General features: G+C 55.2%; 2 protein-coding genes across 2 annotated transcripts in view; both read left to right on the top strand.

The window, feature by feature from the left end:
- The window catches only part of LOC147645291 (uncharacterized), a 409,208-nt gene that overhangs the window by 312,168 nt on the left and 82,190 nt on the right, over positions 1-14,850 (top strand). The window contains 1 exon segment of the mRNA XM_086874768.1: positions 10,321-10,521. Within this exon segment, the coding sequence (XP_086730894.1) occupies positions 10,321-10,521 (201 nt within the window).
- Positions 1-14,850, top strand: part of LOC111922621 (uncharacterized) — an 813,543-nt gene that overhangs the window by 301,231 nt on the left and 497,462 nt on the right. The gene's annotated exons all lie outside the window — the stretch shown is intronic.

Here is a 14,850-nt window from a genome sequence, read left to right on the forward strand (position 1 = left end):
TCCATGTCAGCCTCACTGCCCCACTGCTGCTTTCACGGCCTGCAGGGCTGTTTCCCAGCCTGGCCTGGCTGCAATTTCTCCCCAGCCTCTGCAGGAAGGCATTTGGCATCAGCTGACAGGAGCCCAAACTGCAGCACAGGCCATGCACACCCTGAGATCCCCTGAAAATTTCCAGTCTTGGGCTAGTTCAGGTTTAGGGTCTGTTTGGAAGAGGGAGGGCCCTGGAGCATTTCCAAAACCCTGGGCATTTTCCTGATCCTTATCCATGTCTTTGACAAGTATTGCCTGGAGAAGACCAGCACAGCACAGAGAAATTGTGCCATTCCAGCTCAGGGGGTTGAGAGTCTTGTGCCAAGGGGTGCCAAGGTGCCTGCAGGCCCCAGCTCTAGGGGAAACAGAGAATGTCCTGGCTATATCCAGCGTGCTGCCAGATCAGCCGTGGAGCACAGCACAGGCTCACGCTGCCCATTGCTCCCACAGATGCAGCTGGCACCACAGCACATGCTCAGAACATCTGGGAAAGCATGAGAAGAGTTTTCTACCAGGGAACACATGGTTTGATTAAGTTAATGGCCATTGTGGCTGGTGGAGCACTTTTCCTGATGGCGTGCTGTGCCGGAATCTGGTATTGCTGGAAGACAAAACGGTGAGTGTTTTTCTGATCTCGGCCTCCAACAGCTTCTTGAAAGGCTGCTCATAGTCAGGAGACATTCCCAGTGAGGCTGCTGTGGACTTGTGGCTAGTCCTTGGTTGCCCAAAACACTCTGCTGAGAGTTCTGCTGCTGCCCAGACCTTTCATTGGCCTCTTAATTGCTGGGCCTTGTCCTGGGGAGCCCGCTGGGGCTGCAGCCAGTGCTGGCTGCCACTGAGGCTGCCTGGCCAAGAGCAGCCCCAGGAGCAGCAGGCAGAGGCAAAGCAAGGTGGGCAGGAGAAAGAGCGGGGACGAGATTGCCCTTGACAGGCAGAGGTGCTCTGGGGCCCGCTCCTGGCCAGGGACCCTGCCCAGAGCCATCCCCTGCTCTCCAGGGCCTTGAGGGGCAGCTGTCCAGCTGGGCCAAGCTGTGCCAGCAGCTCCAGCCGTGCTGGAGAGCCTTGGCAGCTCTGGGCCCTGCTGTGCAGGAGGGTCTCTTGTGTGCCAGCGGCAGCTGGGGGCCTCAGCCACCTCCTCTCTCCACAGGAGCACCTCTGCAGCTTCAGAAGACTGGCGAAAGACTTTGGTCACTGAGAAGCTGCATCTGTCATCCCCGCTCTTCACATCTGTCCCCATGTGCCAAGCTACATCTGCATCCCCATCTTGAGGGCATCCCAAGACGCCCACCTCCCATGCGAGACCCTCTGCCCCTGACTCCCCTGGCCCTGGTCCCTGCCAGGACTGAAACTGGGCAGCCCCTGTGCACCAGAGCAGGGGTTGGCCCATGCTTTTTGTTCTAATAAAGAGATGGAGCTCTCACCCCAGTGTCTGGCTGGTACCACCAGCACAGCCCACACAGCACCAGCCCTGGCAGAGCTCCATGTCCAGGAACAGCCGGGGGTGCCCACGGTGTGGGCAGGCAGGAGCCAGGCAGGGGCTGCTGTGGCCAGCGGTGGGGCCCTGAGGGGCTGGGGGAGCCCATGCTGAGCGTCCCTGGGCTGTGAGGGTACATTTCCTTCAGTGGCATCACCTGGGCCTGCACCTCATAAGGCACACAGGGAAAATTTGGGCTCTTTCCTGAGGTGTGCAGGGATCCCCCATGAGGAGTGCAGCAGGGTTAAATTGAGAGGGTTTTTTACTCTTCTCAGCACAGCAAAGGGGACACTCTTGGCTGAGGTTTTGCAAAGCTGGGAGGAAGCCTCTTGTGAGCCCTGGGGCCCGGCCTGTGGGCACAGCGGGCAGGTGGAGCCCATCCCTTGAGGCCAGTCCGGGCTGCTCAGGCCAGGCCGGGCCAGGTGAGCCGGGCCATTCTCTGGGGCACAGGAGGCACCTGGGGCTATAACTGAGGCTGTGGCTTCTCACCCTGAAGGGAGACTGGCTCTGTTGGTTCAGAGGGCACAGCTTAGATCCCAGTTCCCTTTGTAAACCTGCTGGCATAGTGTCTCCGTTCTAGAAGACAGGTGTCTGCTAGGGAGGGCAGGGGCCTCCCCTGGAATGAAAGTGTAGACCCCCTCCCTCTGAATTATTATAATTCTGAAATCAAGGGGCCTTTAGGCAGAGATCTGGGGATAGGAATGACAGTTCTTTATTAGTATTTATAACCAGGCAAATAAATAACATTAACTACAGCATTAGCAAGAAAACAGAACCAGGGACCCCATGACAGCTTTCTTGGCTGAGATGGGATGGAGGAGAGCCTTTGTTTTCACAAACCCCTTGGGCGGGCAGTCCCGGTGCTCCTGCAGGGCTCTGAGGAACACTCAGCTGGAACAGCAGGGATGAGCTGAGATCCTGGGCCGGTGGCTGAGGTGGATCAGCAGCTGCACGGCGGTGCCTGGCACTGCCACACGTCCCGGCAGGACAGGGGGTGTGAGGTCACCAACAAAGAGGGGAGAAGGAGAAGCAGCAGCAGCTCCGTCTGGGTGATGGCAAAATTCCCTTCTCCGCACCGCAGCAGCTCCGTGCCCAAATATGTCTTTCCCCAAAGCTGAAGAAAGCCAGTCAAACTGTCCTCACCCTCCTTTTTTTCCTGCCCCCCTTCCCTCCCTGGGCCCGGCCACTGTTTGTCTTTTGTCGACCACCCACCAAGTATCCACAGTTAGATTGTCCCCGCAACTAATGGGTAAAAATTCCACGGGCAAGCCAGAACTAAAAAAAAAGGACACCTAACCCCCAACACCATGACAGGAAGCCCTGGGAGTGTCTGTGACATCCCAGCTCTTTGGCAGCCTGGGGACTCCTGGGATGTCACCGCGGAGCCCCCGGGAGTGCCTGTGACAGAGCGGTGCCTTTGCAGCCCAGGGTCCCCTGGGATGTCACCATGGAATAGCTGGGACTGCGTCTGACAAGACGGCTCTTCAGCATCCCCAGAAACACCTGGGAGGTCTCTGTGGAGCCCCTGTCTCTGCCTGTGACATTGCAGCTCTTGAACAGCCTGGAGTCTATTGGAATGTCTCCATGGAGCCCCTCTGAGGGCCTGTAACAAATCTGATCCTTAGCAGGCAACCATCACCATCCCCCTGTTGCTATGGTCAGTCCCTTGGCAGCTCCATGGAGACCCCATGCCAGGGGTGGTTGCCATGGACACCAGCTCAGACCTGGAGCCAGAGCCCATTGCCATGGCAACCATTTGCAGTCCCATCCCCAGGCTCATGGGATCCCAGAGCCATAGAATTGGCTGAGTTGGGAGGGAGCCATGGGGATCCTCCAGTCCAACTGCTGGCCCTGCACAGGACACCCCAACAATCCCAGCCTGGGCCTGGCAGCGCTGGCCAAACGCTGCTGGAGCTCAGCCAGCCCTGGAGCTGGGAGCCTTCCCTGGGGAGCCTGTTCAGTGCCCCAGCAGCCTCGCGGGAAAAACCTTTTCCTCACATCCAGCCTAAACCTGCCCGCCTCAGCTCCAGCCGCTCCCTCCACTCCTGTCCCTGGGCACCAGAGGGAAGAGGTTCCCACAGCCCCCAGCCAGGGACCCGCTCCCAAGGCTGCTGCCATGGCAACCAGGCCTGGCACCAGCTGGGATGCTCGGTTTCCATGGGCTGGGCTTCAGGAATGGCATTCCCCAATTTCCTGCTCCTGTTAAAACCGCGCTGCCACTCGCTTCCCTCCCACCTCCCATGGAAAGCACAAAAGGCAAAGATCCCAGGCTGGGATAAGAACAATTTATTGAGAACAGCAATGAGATGATGAATTAACACCATCAGAAATAATTCTGGTAACAGAAGGGATAAGACAAATTATTTATAGGGAAAACTAAAATGCCACCGACTGGTTCTTCCTGGCCATGTATTTCCTCCTGCCAAGAAAGGACACTCTTCTCCTCTGGTGAGTGAGAGGGAGTCCTTTTCCTGCCCCTGGCAATGACCTGAGATGGGATTGAATATACTGACAGGGCCGTGGACAGACCCTCATGTTCTTTAATCCCACATCATGACATTGCCATGGGCAGGAAAAGGTACAGGTGTCTTCCCAGCATGGATCCCAGGGAACATGGATCACCAGGTCTCTTACCAATGTTGGTCCTCCAAGGTGGGATGAAGCTGGAGCTGTGGAGAAAGCTCTTCCTGCACTTGGGGCACTCGCAGAGCTTCCCTTAGTGGTGCCTCCGTTGGTGTTGGGCCAAGTTAGACCTGTCTGAGAAACTCTTCCCACACAGGGGACACTTGTAGGGCCTCTCCCCAGTGTGGATGCGCCGGTCGGTGATGAGGTGGGAGTTTCGCTTGAAGCCCTTCCTGCAGTAGGGGCAGCGGAAGGGCCTCTCATCCGTGTGAATCTGCTGGTGCCTGAGGAGATGGGAGCTGCTCTGAAACCTCTTCTCACACTCAGGACACTCGTAGGGCCTCTCCCCAGTGTGGATGCGCTGGTGGATGATGAGTTGGGAGCTCCAGCTGAAGCCCTTCCCACATTCCCCACACTCGTAGGCCCATTCCCCAGTGTGGATCATCCTGTGGCGGATCAGGCTGTTGCTCTGGCTGAAGCTCTTCCCACACTCCAAGCACTTGTAGGGCTTCTCCCCATCCTGAAGCTGCTCATGGACCACCAGCTCAGAGCCCCGGCTGGATCTCCGGCCGCCTTCCCGGCACAGGGTGGGTCTTTCCTCCTCAGAGCACCCTGGGCTGGGTTTGGAGCCCCTCCTCCTGCGGGATCTCCTGGGATTTTCCTCCCTGTTGGATTCCTGTGCTGTGGAGCTGCTCAAATCAGCCTCTTCCATGAGGTTCTGCTGAGGGAATTTGTCCTCCCTGGTCTCCATCCTCAGCTCCTTGTCTGGGGGTGGAAGGACAAGGAGAGGATGGGATTTGCCTCCGTGCCAGAGGGAAGGGGAAGGAGATCCCCCCAGTGCGTCCCTGGCAGGACGGCGTCGGCAGCGGGGTTGTCCTGCAGCCGGGGGCCATGCTGGGCTGGGAGATGGAGCAGGAGAGAGGGGGAAAGGGGCACTGACTTCCTCCTCACCTGCCTGGGTGTCCTGGAGCATTTTCCTCTTCCTCACAGCCTGCTTCTCCATCCAGCCAAGGTTTGGGATTGGAAAATCCTGGTTTAGGAGAAAACTAGGAATGAGCACATGGACTCTGATGGTACTTCTTACCAAGTCCATATTTAGAAATCATCGGGGCATCTGCGGTGTCTTGGTTTGAAAGGAAAGATGTTTGCTAAGGAAAGCAGAAACCACCATTGAAATTGATAAAAACGTAAACATCCCATCTCCTCCGAATTCTTTTAATCTTGAAATCAAAGTGCTCTCAGGTAATGATCTGGGAACAGGAATAATAGTTCTTTACTAAAGAAAGGAAAATGAAAATGCAGCAGTACAAAAAAAAAACCCAACAAATAAACAACCCACCAACAGAGTCAGAATACAACCTGACACCCTGTTGGTCAGAGTGCTGGTAGCAGTCTGATTAAATGATGGCTGCAGTCCTCCTGGAGTATCAGATGTGGTTCTAATGAAGCAATGATCCCATAGAAGATTGTAGCTTACCTCTGAAGTTCTGGTGCTGTAGATGCGTCTGGTCTCTCCTCTGGGAATCCAGTGGACAAAGACTGCCTCTGGTGTTCTGATTCCAAGATTGTATCCAGTCAGGAATGCTTGGCTCCTCCCCCTGGGTGGAGCATCTCACAATGGGATGATGTCATTTTATCATTCCTGCAGTGAGACTCAATGGCCCATTAACAGAAGATATCCCCCTGGAGGAAGGATGGGTGGTGGAAGAGATAAAGAATACTGCCCCACCTGGTTTTAACGGCTGACCCATTAACAGAAGATATCCCCCAGTTATGAGGGATGGGTCATGGAGGAGATAAAGAAAACTTCTCTACCAGGTTTTAACAGATGGTGATAGAATACATACTTTTGGTTACATCTTGCATTGCAACCCAAGACATGGGGTCCATAAAAATTGTACACCACCAAAATTCAGCACTGAAAATGCTTTCCAGAAGTTCCCCATTTCTGTTCTCTCCCTTTTGGTGTTCAGGGTTTCCTCCCTGTCCCAGCTGCTGGGGGTCATGCTTGTACTGGGGGTCCCCAGTCTACTCAGTCCCTGACCTCTTCAGGCTGCTGGGAGTGCCAGGAATATGAAAAGTTCCCCCTGTTTCCATCTCCTCACGTAGGGATGCTGAGACACCCCAGTATCCCCCCAAGGGGCATTTTCCATTCAGCTTTCAAGTTCTTCATTCTCCAAACATCCCCCCCCAAAAAGCAGAACCCAAGAAGGACCCCCCACGATATCTGGGCCACATTCCCCCTCCCCGGTCACCTGTGGGATGGGGGGTGATGATCCCATAGGTGGGGGGGCTGTGAATTCAGGGAGTGCTTGACCTCGTGCTTCCTACTCCTTTTCCTGATCCTCCTTTGTCCCTCCTTCAAACTGATGAAGCTGCTCAAGGCGTCAGAAGCAAAACTCCAAGTCCCTTGGAGCATCAATCAGCCCCACTGAGGGCAGGGACTGCCAAAGGCTCCCCAGGGACTGGTGAGAGCAGATCCTGGAGGCCAGGATTGCCGGGAGCCAAAGGCTCTGAGCAGGGAACTGCAATGCTGAGCCAGCCCTGGCTGGGTTGGAGGAAGCAGAAAGGCCAAGCCCTGAGCCCAGGCCTGGCCCAGCAGGGCCTGTCCCTCACGGGTGGCTCGGGGCTCTTTGTGGGGCAGTGGGATGTGAGGGGCAGCAAGGACAAATGCCATAAACCTGTGTGACACTCCAGATCCTTATGGAACCAAGGGGCCAGTGTGACATTGTGGGAAGTTGTGGAACCAAGGGGATCATTGTGGCACTCTTGGGCCCATGGAACCAAGGGACCAGTGGGACACTGTGGGTCCTTATGGAAACAAGAGGCCACTGTGAGCCTGCAGAGTTGTAACACCCCAGAACACTTCAATGCTGGTGGTAACCAAAGGTTCCTGTGCTTGAATTTGGCGCACAGGAGAAACACCAACCAGATCTTCTCAACATGGACAGATGCAAAGAATATTCTTGGTAGGAAGGGACCCACAAGGACCATCAAGTCCAACTCTTAATATAATGGCCCCACAAGGATCAAACCCACAACCTCGGTGATGCTGGCACCATGCTCTGACCAACTGAGCTAAGAGGTCAAAATGACACAAAATTTAACTGACGAAATAAAGACAATCAAGGAACTATGGCAAAGGGTTTAATACAACATCCAACTGCACAAAGAACTCTTCCCATAGCCTTAACTTTGCAAACTTAGCTCATTTAACCTAAAAAGTGTTAACCCTTAAGATTTTGGGTAACATTAAGATATCCAAAAATATTCCAGGTACGTAGGATAGGAAGGAGAATAAAAAGAGACCAGAAAGACAGAAGATCTACAGAAAAACACTTCCAGGATGATCCCAGTCACTCCCACTACAATCTCAGTCACCCCCAGTATGAGCTGTTGCACCCAGCCACCCCCAGTATGGTTACAGTCACTCCCAGATCCTCCCAGTATGATTCCAGTCATGGCCAGAGTGACTCCCTGTCACTCCCAGGATGGGCCCAGTTGCTCCCAGTCACCTCCAGTATGGTTCCAGTCCCAGCCAGCACCTTTGCAGTCACTCCCAGTATGATCCCAGCTAGTTCCAGTAGGATCCCAGTATGACCCCAGCATGGGCACAGCTGCTCCCAGGATTATCCAGCATGGTTCCAGTTGCTCCCATTTACCTGCACTGTGGTTTCAGTCTCTCCCAGTATATCCCAGTTGCTCTCAATCACTCCTCAGGTGTTTCCAGCCTGATCCCAGTTGCTCCCAGCCACTCCCAGTCACGCTGAGTGCAGTCCCAGTTGCTGCCAGTATGGTCCCAGTCTTGCCCAGCATGGCCCAACTGCTCCCACTGTGATCCCAGTAGGATGCCAGTTACCCTCAGGATGGTTCCAGTTGCTCCCTGTTCCTCCCAGTGTGATTCCAGTTGCACCCAGTTGGCCCCAGTATAGTTCCAGTTGCTCCCCAGATGATCCCAGCCGCTCCCAGCATGGTCCCAGTTATGCCCAGCTGGAGTTGCCCCCAGTGTAGACCCTGTCACTCCCAGTTGTTCCCAGTTGTCCCCAGCATGGTTCCCATTGTTCCCAGTGTGTTTTCAGTCATCCCCAGTATGATCACAGTCACTCCCAGTATATCCCAGCTGCCCTCAGCATGTCCATAGCCATTCCCAGACACTCCTAGTAATCCCAGTTAGGTGCTTGTTATCCCAGTATGATCTCAGGCCCAGTATATCCCAGTCGAACTGGGATTCACTCCCTGAATTCACAGCCCCCTCCCACCCGTGGGATCATCAGCCCCCCATCCCACAGGTGACGAGGGAGGGGGAGCCCGGCCCAGATATCCTGGGGGGGTCCCTGGGTTGGGTTTTTGGGGGTGATGATTAGAGAATGAAGAAAACCAAAGCTGAAAAGAAAATGCCCTTTGGGGGGACATTTGGGGTTCCCAGTGGCAGCTGCTGGCAGAGGCAGCCTGGAGGAGCAGAGCCCTGTGTCCCCGAGGACCCCAAAGTGGGGATCCCAGAGAGGGGGAGCGCCATGATTTGTGGGACCCTCAATTAAATAGAGAGGGGCAGGGGGGTCTCCTTGGACCCCATGCATCCCCAAGCAGGAAATAAGGGGAGCAGGTACCATGGGACCCAAAAAACCCCAAGCATCCGTAAGTGGGGAGATGGAAATGGGGGGAACTTTTCAAATTCCTGGCACTCACAGCAGCCTGAAGAGGTCAGGGACTGAGTAGATGGGGGACCGCCATTACAAGCGTGACCCCCAGAAGCTGGGACAGGGGTGAAACCCTGAACACCAAAAGGGAGAGAACAGAAATGGGAAACTTCTGGAAAGCATTTTCAGGGCCAGATTTTGGTGGTGTACAATTTTTATGGACCCCATGTCCTGGGTTGCAATGCAAGATGCAACCAAAAGTATGTATTCTATCACCATCTTTTAAAAACTAGTGGAGCAGTTTTCATTATCTCCTACATGACCCATCCCTCATAACTGGGGGATGTCTTCTGTTAATGGGCCAGCTGTTAAAACCAGGTGGGGCAGTGTTCTTTATCTCTTCCACCACCCATCCTTCCTCCAGGGAGATATCTTCTGTTAATGGGCCATTGAGTCTCACTGCAGGACTGATAAAATGACATCATCCCATTGTGAGATGCTCCACCCATGGGGAGGAGCCAAGCATTCCTGAATGGATATAATCTGGGAATCAGAGCACCACAGGCAGTCTTTGTTCACTGGATTCCCAGAGGAGAGACCAGACCCATCTACAGCACGGGAACTTCAGAGGTAATGTACACAATTCTATGGGATTATTGCTTCATTGCTTATCTGAGATCATTTTGATATCAAGATTATAATAATTTGGAGAGGGCTGTTGCTTACATTTTTATCAATTTCAATGGGGGTTTCTGCTTTCCTTAGAAAACACCTTTCCTTTCAAACCAAGACCCCCCAGATGCCCTGGTGACTTCTAGAAAGGGACTTGGACAGAGGGACCTTCAAACTCAGGATGCTCATTCCTTGTTCTCTCCCGAACCAGGATTTCCCCATCCCAAACCTTGGCTGGATGGATGAGAAGGCTGCGAGGAAGAGGAAGATGCCCCAGGAATCCCAGGCAGGTGAGGAGGAAGTCACTGCCCCTTTCCCCCTCTCTCCTGCGTCTGCTGGGGACGCATTGGAGGGAACTCCTTCCCCTTCCCTCTGGCACGGAGGCAAATCCCATCCTCTCCTTGTCCTTCCTCCCCCAGACAAGAAGCTAAGAATGGAGACCAGGGAGGACAAATCCCCATGGCAGAACCTCATGGAAGAGGCTGTTTTGAGCAGCTCCACAGTGCAGGAATCCAATGGGGAGGAAAATCCCCAGAGATCCCACAGGAAGAGGGGCTCCAAACCCATCCCAGGGTGCTCTGAGGAGGAAAGACCCACCCTGTGCCGGGAAGGCGGCCGGAGATCCAGCCAGGGCTCTGAGCTGGTGGTCCATGAGCAGCTTCAGGATGGGGAGAAGCCCTACAAGTGCTTGGAGTGTGGGAAGAGCTTCAGCCAGAGCAACAGCCTGATCTGTCACCAGATGATCCACACTGGGGAATGGGCCTACGAGTGTGAGGAATGTGGGAAGGGCTTCAGCTGCAGCTCCCACCTCATCATCCACCAGCGCATCCACACTGGGGAGAGGCCCTATGAGTGTCCCGAGTGTGGGAAGAGGTTTCACAGCAGCTCCACTCTCCTCAGGCACCAGCGGATTCACACGGATGAGAGGCCCTTCCGCTGCCCTGACTGCGGGGAGGGGTTCAAGCGAAACTCCACCCTCATCAGGCACCGGCGCATCCACACTGGGGAGAGGCCCTATGAGTGTGGGGAATGTGGGAAGAGCTTCAGAAACAGGTCCGACCTCAATAAACACAAACGTATCCACACTGGGAAGAGGCCCTACGAGTGTCCCCAGTGTGGGAAGAGCTTCACCCAGAGCTCTCACTTGACCAGACACCAACAGAGTCACCAGTAAGGGAAGCCCTGCCAGTGCCCCAAGTGCAGGAAGAGCTTTGTGTACTGCTCCAGCTTCATCCCCCCTTGGAGGATCCCCATTGGGAATAGACCTGGTGATCCGTGTTCCCTGGGATCCATGCTGGGAAGACACCTGTCCCTCTTCCTGCGCATGGCAATGACATGATGAGAGATCAAAGAACATGAGAGTCTGGCCATGGCCCTGTCATTATATTCAATTCCATCTCAGGACATTGCCAGGGGCGGGAAAAGGACTCCCTCTCCCTCACCAGAGGAGAAGAGTGTCCTTTCTTGGCAGGAGGAAATATGTGGCCAGGAAGAGCCAGTCAGTCGCATTTTAGTTTTCCCTATGAATAGTTTGTCTTATCCCTTCTGTTATCCACATTGTTTCTGTTCCCGTTTGTTCCTTATCTTGTTGCTGTTCCAAATAAATTGTTCTTATCCCAGCCTGGGATCTTTGTCTTTTGTGCTTTCCATGGGAGGTGGGAGGGAAGCGAGCGGCAGCGCGGTTTTAGCAGGAGCAGGAAATTGGGGAATGCCATTCCTGAAGCCCAGCCCATGGAAACCGAGCATCCCAGCTGGTGCCAGGCCTGGTTGCCATGGCAGCAGCCTTGGGAGCGGGTCCCTGGCTGGGGGCTGCGGGAACCTCTTCCCTCTGGTGCCCAGGGACAGGAGTGGAGGGAGCGGCTGGAGCTGAGGCGGGCAGGTTTAGGCTGGATGTGAGGAAAAGGTTTTTCCCGCGAGGCTGCTGGGGCACTGAACAGGCTCCCCAGGGAAGGCTCCCAGCTCCAGGGCTGGCTGAGCTCCAGCAGCGTTTGGCCAGCGCTGCCAGGCCCAGGCTGGGATTGTTGGGGTGTCCTGTGCAGGGCCAGCAGTTGGACTGGAGGATCCCCATGGCTCATCTCAACTCAGCCAATTCTGTGGCTCTGTGATCCCATGAGCCTGGGGATGGGACTGCAAATGGTTGCCATGGCAACGGGCTCTGGCTCCAGGCCTGAGCTGGTGTCCATGGCAACCACCCCTGGCATGGGGTCTCCATGGAGCTGCCAAGGGACTGACCATAGCAACAGGGGCTGTGATGGTTGGCATGTAAATAGCATAGCAACAGGGGACTGGTTATGGTTACCATGGAAACAGACCATAACAATGGGTCAGATGTTGCCATGGGAACAGACCACAGCAGGGAGACAGCTCTGGCCAGGAGCAGCTCCTGAGCACAGCTCAGCAGGGCTGGTGCCCTGCCAGGGCAGCTCAGGGACACAGAGAGCAGGCCCAGACAGTGACTGTGACACTGCAGATCTTCTTATAATCAGTGCTCCACTATGACACTGCTGGATCCCATGGAATCACAGCACCATTATGACACTCCAGGGCCCCATGGAAGTAAGGGTCCATTGTGACTCTATGGGGCTTCATAAAATCAAGGGAACACAGAACAGGTCTGGCTGCTTTGGCCTCCCAGGGGCCTCCTGACTGGTCCAACTGACCTTGACATGTTGAGGGTCTCTTCTCATCTGCTATTAAAACACTAAATTCACTAAGGCACTGTGAATTCCTTCCTACAGGAAAAAACTGTCCTGCTTCTCCAGGCATCCATGGCCAAAATTTGGATTCCACCTCCAACATTCCAATGACTGCTATATCCAAAGACTGCTCCCAGACAAAATCTGCCATTACTGACAAATTGGGCTGGCCTTGGCCTCCTGATGTCCAGCTCTCACCTGCTTTCCAAACCCTGTGCCTCTTTCCTTCCTATGGAAAAGAATTGTCCTTCTCAGCCAGGTGCCCATGACCAAAATAGGGATTCCACCTCCAGCTTTGCCTGTTGTGAGAGAATGGAAGAGATTGTTGGCTGGAAACATTTTGTGTTTCAAAGGGGAGGAAGGGGCAGGTCCAGCCTTGTCCTGCCCTGTAACCCCAGCACTGCACTGCCCTGGAACCCCAATCTCCCCAGAGCCTCTATCCCAGCCCAGCAGTGTCTGCCAGTCCCTGGCACACCAAAGGCAATGCTCCACACCCACCTCTGGAGCCCCCAGCCCAGCTCCTGAGTGACCAAATGATGGGAAATCCCACCTGGGGAAAGGGCCCAGGAAAACCAAGGGGTATTTAAGGCTGAGCACAAGGCAAGCACACATCTTGAGCCTACCTCCTCTTGGAATTTCTATCTGAACATTGCTGGAATCCAGGAGTTGTGTTGGGGGTTAGGTGTCCTTTTTTTTTCTGGCTTGCCTGTGGAACTTTTACCCATTAGTTGTGGGGACAACCTAACTTTGGGTACTTGGTGGGTGCTCGACAAAGGACAAAGAGTGGCTGGGCCCAGGCAGGGAAGGGGGCAGGAAAGGAGGGTGGGGACAGTTTTTAGCTGGCTTTCTTCGGCTTCGGGGAAAGACAATTTTTTTTCCTGGGTCGCGGAGCTGTTGCGGTGGGGAGAAGGGAATTTCGCCATCACTCACACGGAGCTGCTGCTGCTTCTCCTTCTCCCCTCTTTGTTGGTGGCCTCACACCCCCTGTCCTGCTAGGACGTGTGGCAGTGCCAGGCACCGCCGTGGAGCTGCTGATCCACCTCAGCCACCGGCCCAGGATCTCAGCTCATCCCTGCTGTTCCAGCTGAGTGTTCCTCAGAGCCCTGCAGGAGCACCGGGACTGCCCGCCCGAGGGGGTTTGTGAAAACAAAGCCTCTCCTCCATCCCATCTCAGCCAAGAAAGCTGTCATGGGCCCCCTGGTTCTGTTTTCTTGCTAATGCTGTAGTTATTGTTGTTTGTTTGCCGGCTTATACTAGTAAAGAACTGTTATTCCCATCCCCAGATCTCTGCCTGAAAACCCCTGAAAATTGATTTCAGAATTATAATAATTCAGAGGGAGGGGGTCTACATTTTCATTCCAGGGGAGGCCCCTGCCCTCCCTAGCAGACACCTGTCTTCCAAAACAAAGACAGATGGGGAGTTTCTCCATCCTCCTTACCCTTGTGGGGCCAGCAGTGCTCTTGGTTCCTCATGCTCTTTTTGTGGGGCCTTTTGTGTCTGTGCCCCTCCGACTTAGGGGGACAGGGGATATTTGCTGCCCCCTTTCTGCTTCTGGAAAGCCTGTGCGGGCTCTTTGTCCCACTCTGATTTGGGGGGTGCCAGTGTTGTCACCATCCCAGCAGCCCCCGGCCGCTCTTTGCCCTTTGCCAGGCCAGGGCTGTTCTCTGTCCCCTTGCAATTTGTGGGGCTGGCACAGGCACAATTCCCCTCCTCTTTGGGGGGGCTGGCAGTCTCCCCTTCCCTCTGTGACTTGGGGGATGCTCTGGGCTACATCCATCTCTTATTTTGGGTTGCCAGGTATTTATCTCCCTTCAGTTTGGGGGGCCCGGGGATAGTCTCCATCCTCCTCCAGTTTTGAGGGGCCGGGGAGTAGTCTCTGCCTCCCACCGATTTGGGGGGACTGGTGCAGGCTCCACCCCCCTCTGATTTTGAGGGACAACCTGGAGGAAAGGCACCAAAAGCTTGACAAAGGCTGAAGAGAACACTATGATTACCCCTTTTGCCCAGAGGTTCCCTTAGCTGAAGTTGCTAACAAGGACCAGACTCGCCAGCCCGCAGTGGGTTTCGGGTTGTTTTATTTCCTGGGCCCTCAGTCCTGCGTGGGACACAGGAACTGGGTGCTGCAGAGGCTGCGCCAAGGCATCAGAAATGCCCGCCCAACACCCAAGGGTGGTAGAAGATCTGCTCCAGCACCGGCCGGTCCATGGGGTGCTTGGACAAATAGCAGCGGATCAGATGTTGGCACTCTGGGGAGAGAAGGCAGAAAGCGGCGCTCACTTGCAGAAGGCTCCTGCCCAGCTGCTCCCGGCGCCTGCAGAAGCCGGGCCACGCTGCGTGTGCTGGGAGCTGCCCTTGGCGGGAGAGCGGCACGGCAGGACAAGTGTCCCCTCCTTCAGCCAAGCGTGCCACACCCAGCCTGCCACGGGCCACCTGCTGCAGCCGGCCCTTGAGGGCACATGGACGTCCCACGCAGCTGCGGGAGGGCCGGGCTGGGCTGTGCGGTGCCACCTGCCAAAGCCTGCCTGCTTCAGGCCGCGTACCAACCTGGAGAGACCTCCTGTGGGAAGAAGAGCTGCCCCAACACGGTGTCACGCTCGTTCTTGAAGGGCAGGAACCCGCACACCATCTCCAACAGCCGGCTGAATGTCACACCCCGCGGCCCAGGAGGGAATGGGGCTGTGCAGTGCCTGGCACTGGGAGCAGGGCCCGCGCTCTGGG

The sequence above is a fragment of the Cyanistes caeruleus genome, unplaced genomic scaffold, assembly GCF_971803275.1.
Source record: "Cyanistes caeruleus unplaced genomic scaffold, bCyaCae1.hap1.1 HAP1_SUPER_30, whole genome shotgun sequence".
NCBI classification, from domain to species: Eukaryota; Metazoa; Chordata; class Aves; order Passeriformes; family Paridae; genus Cyanistes; species Cyanistes caeruleus.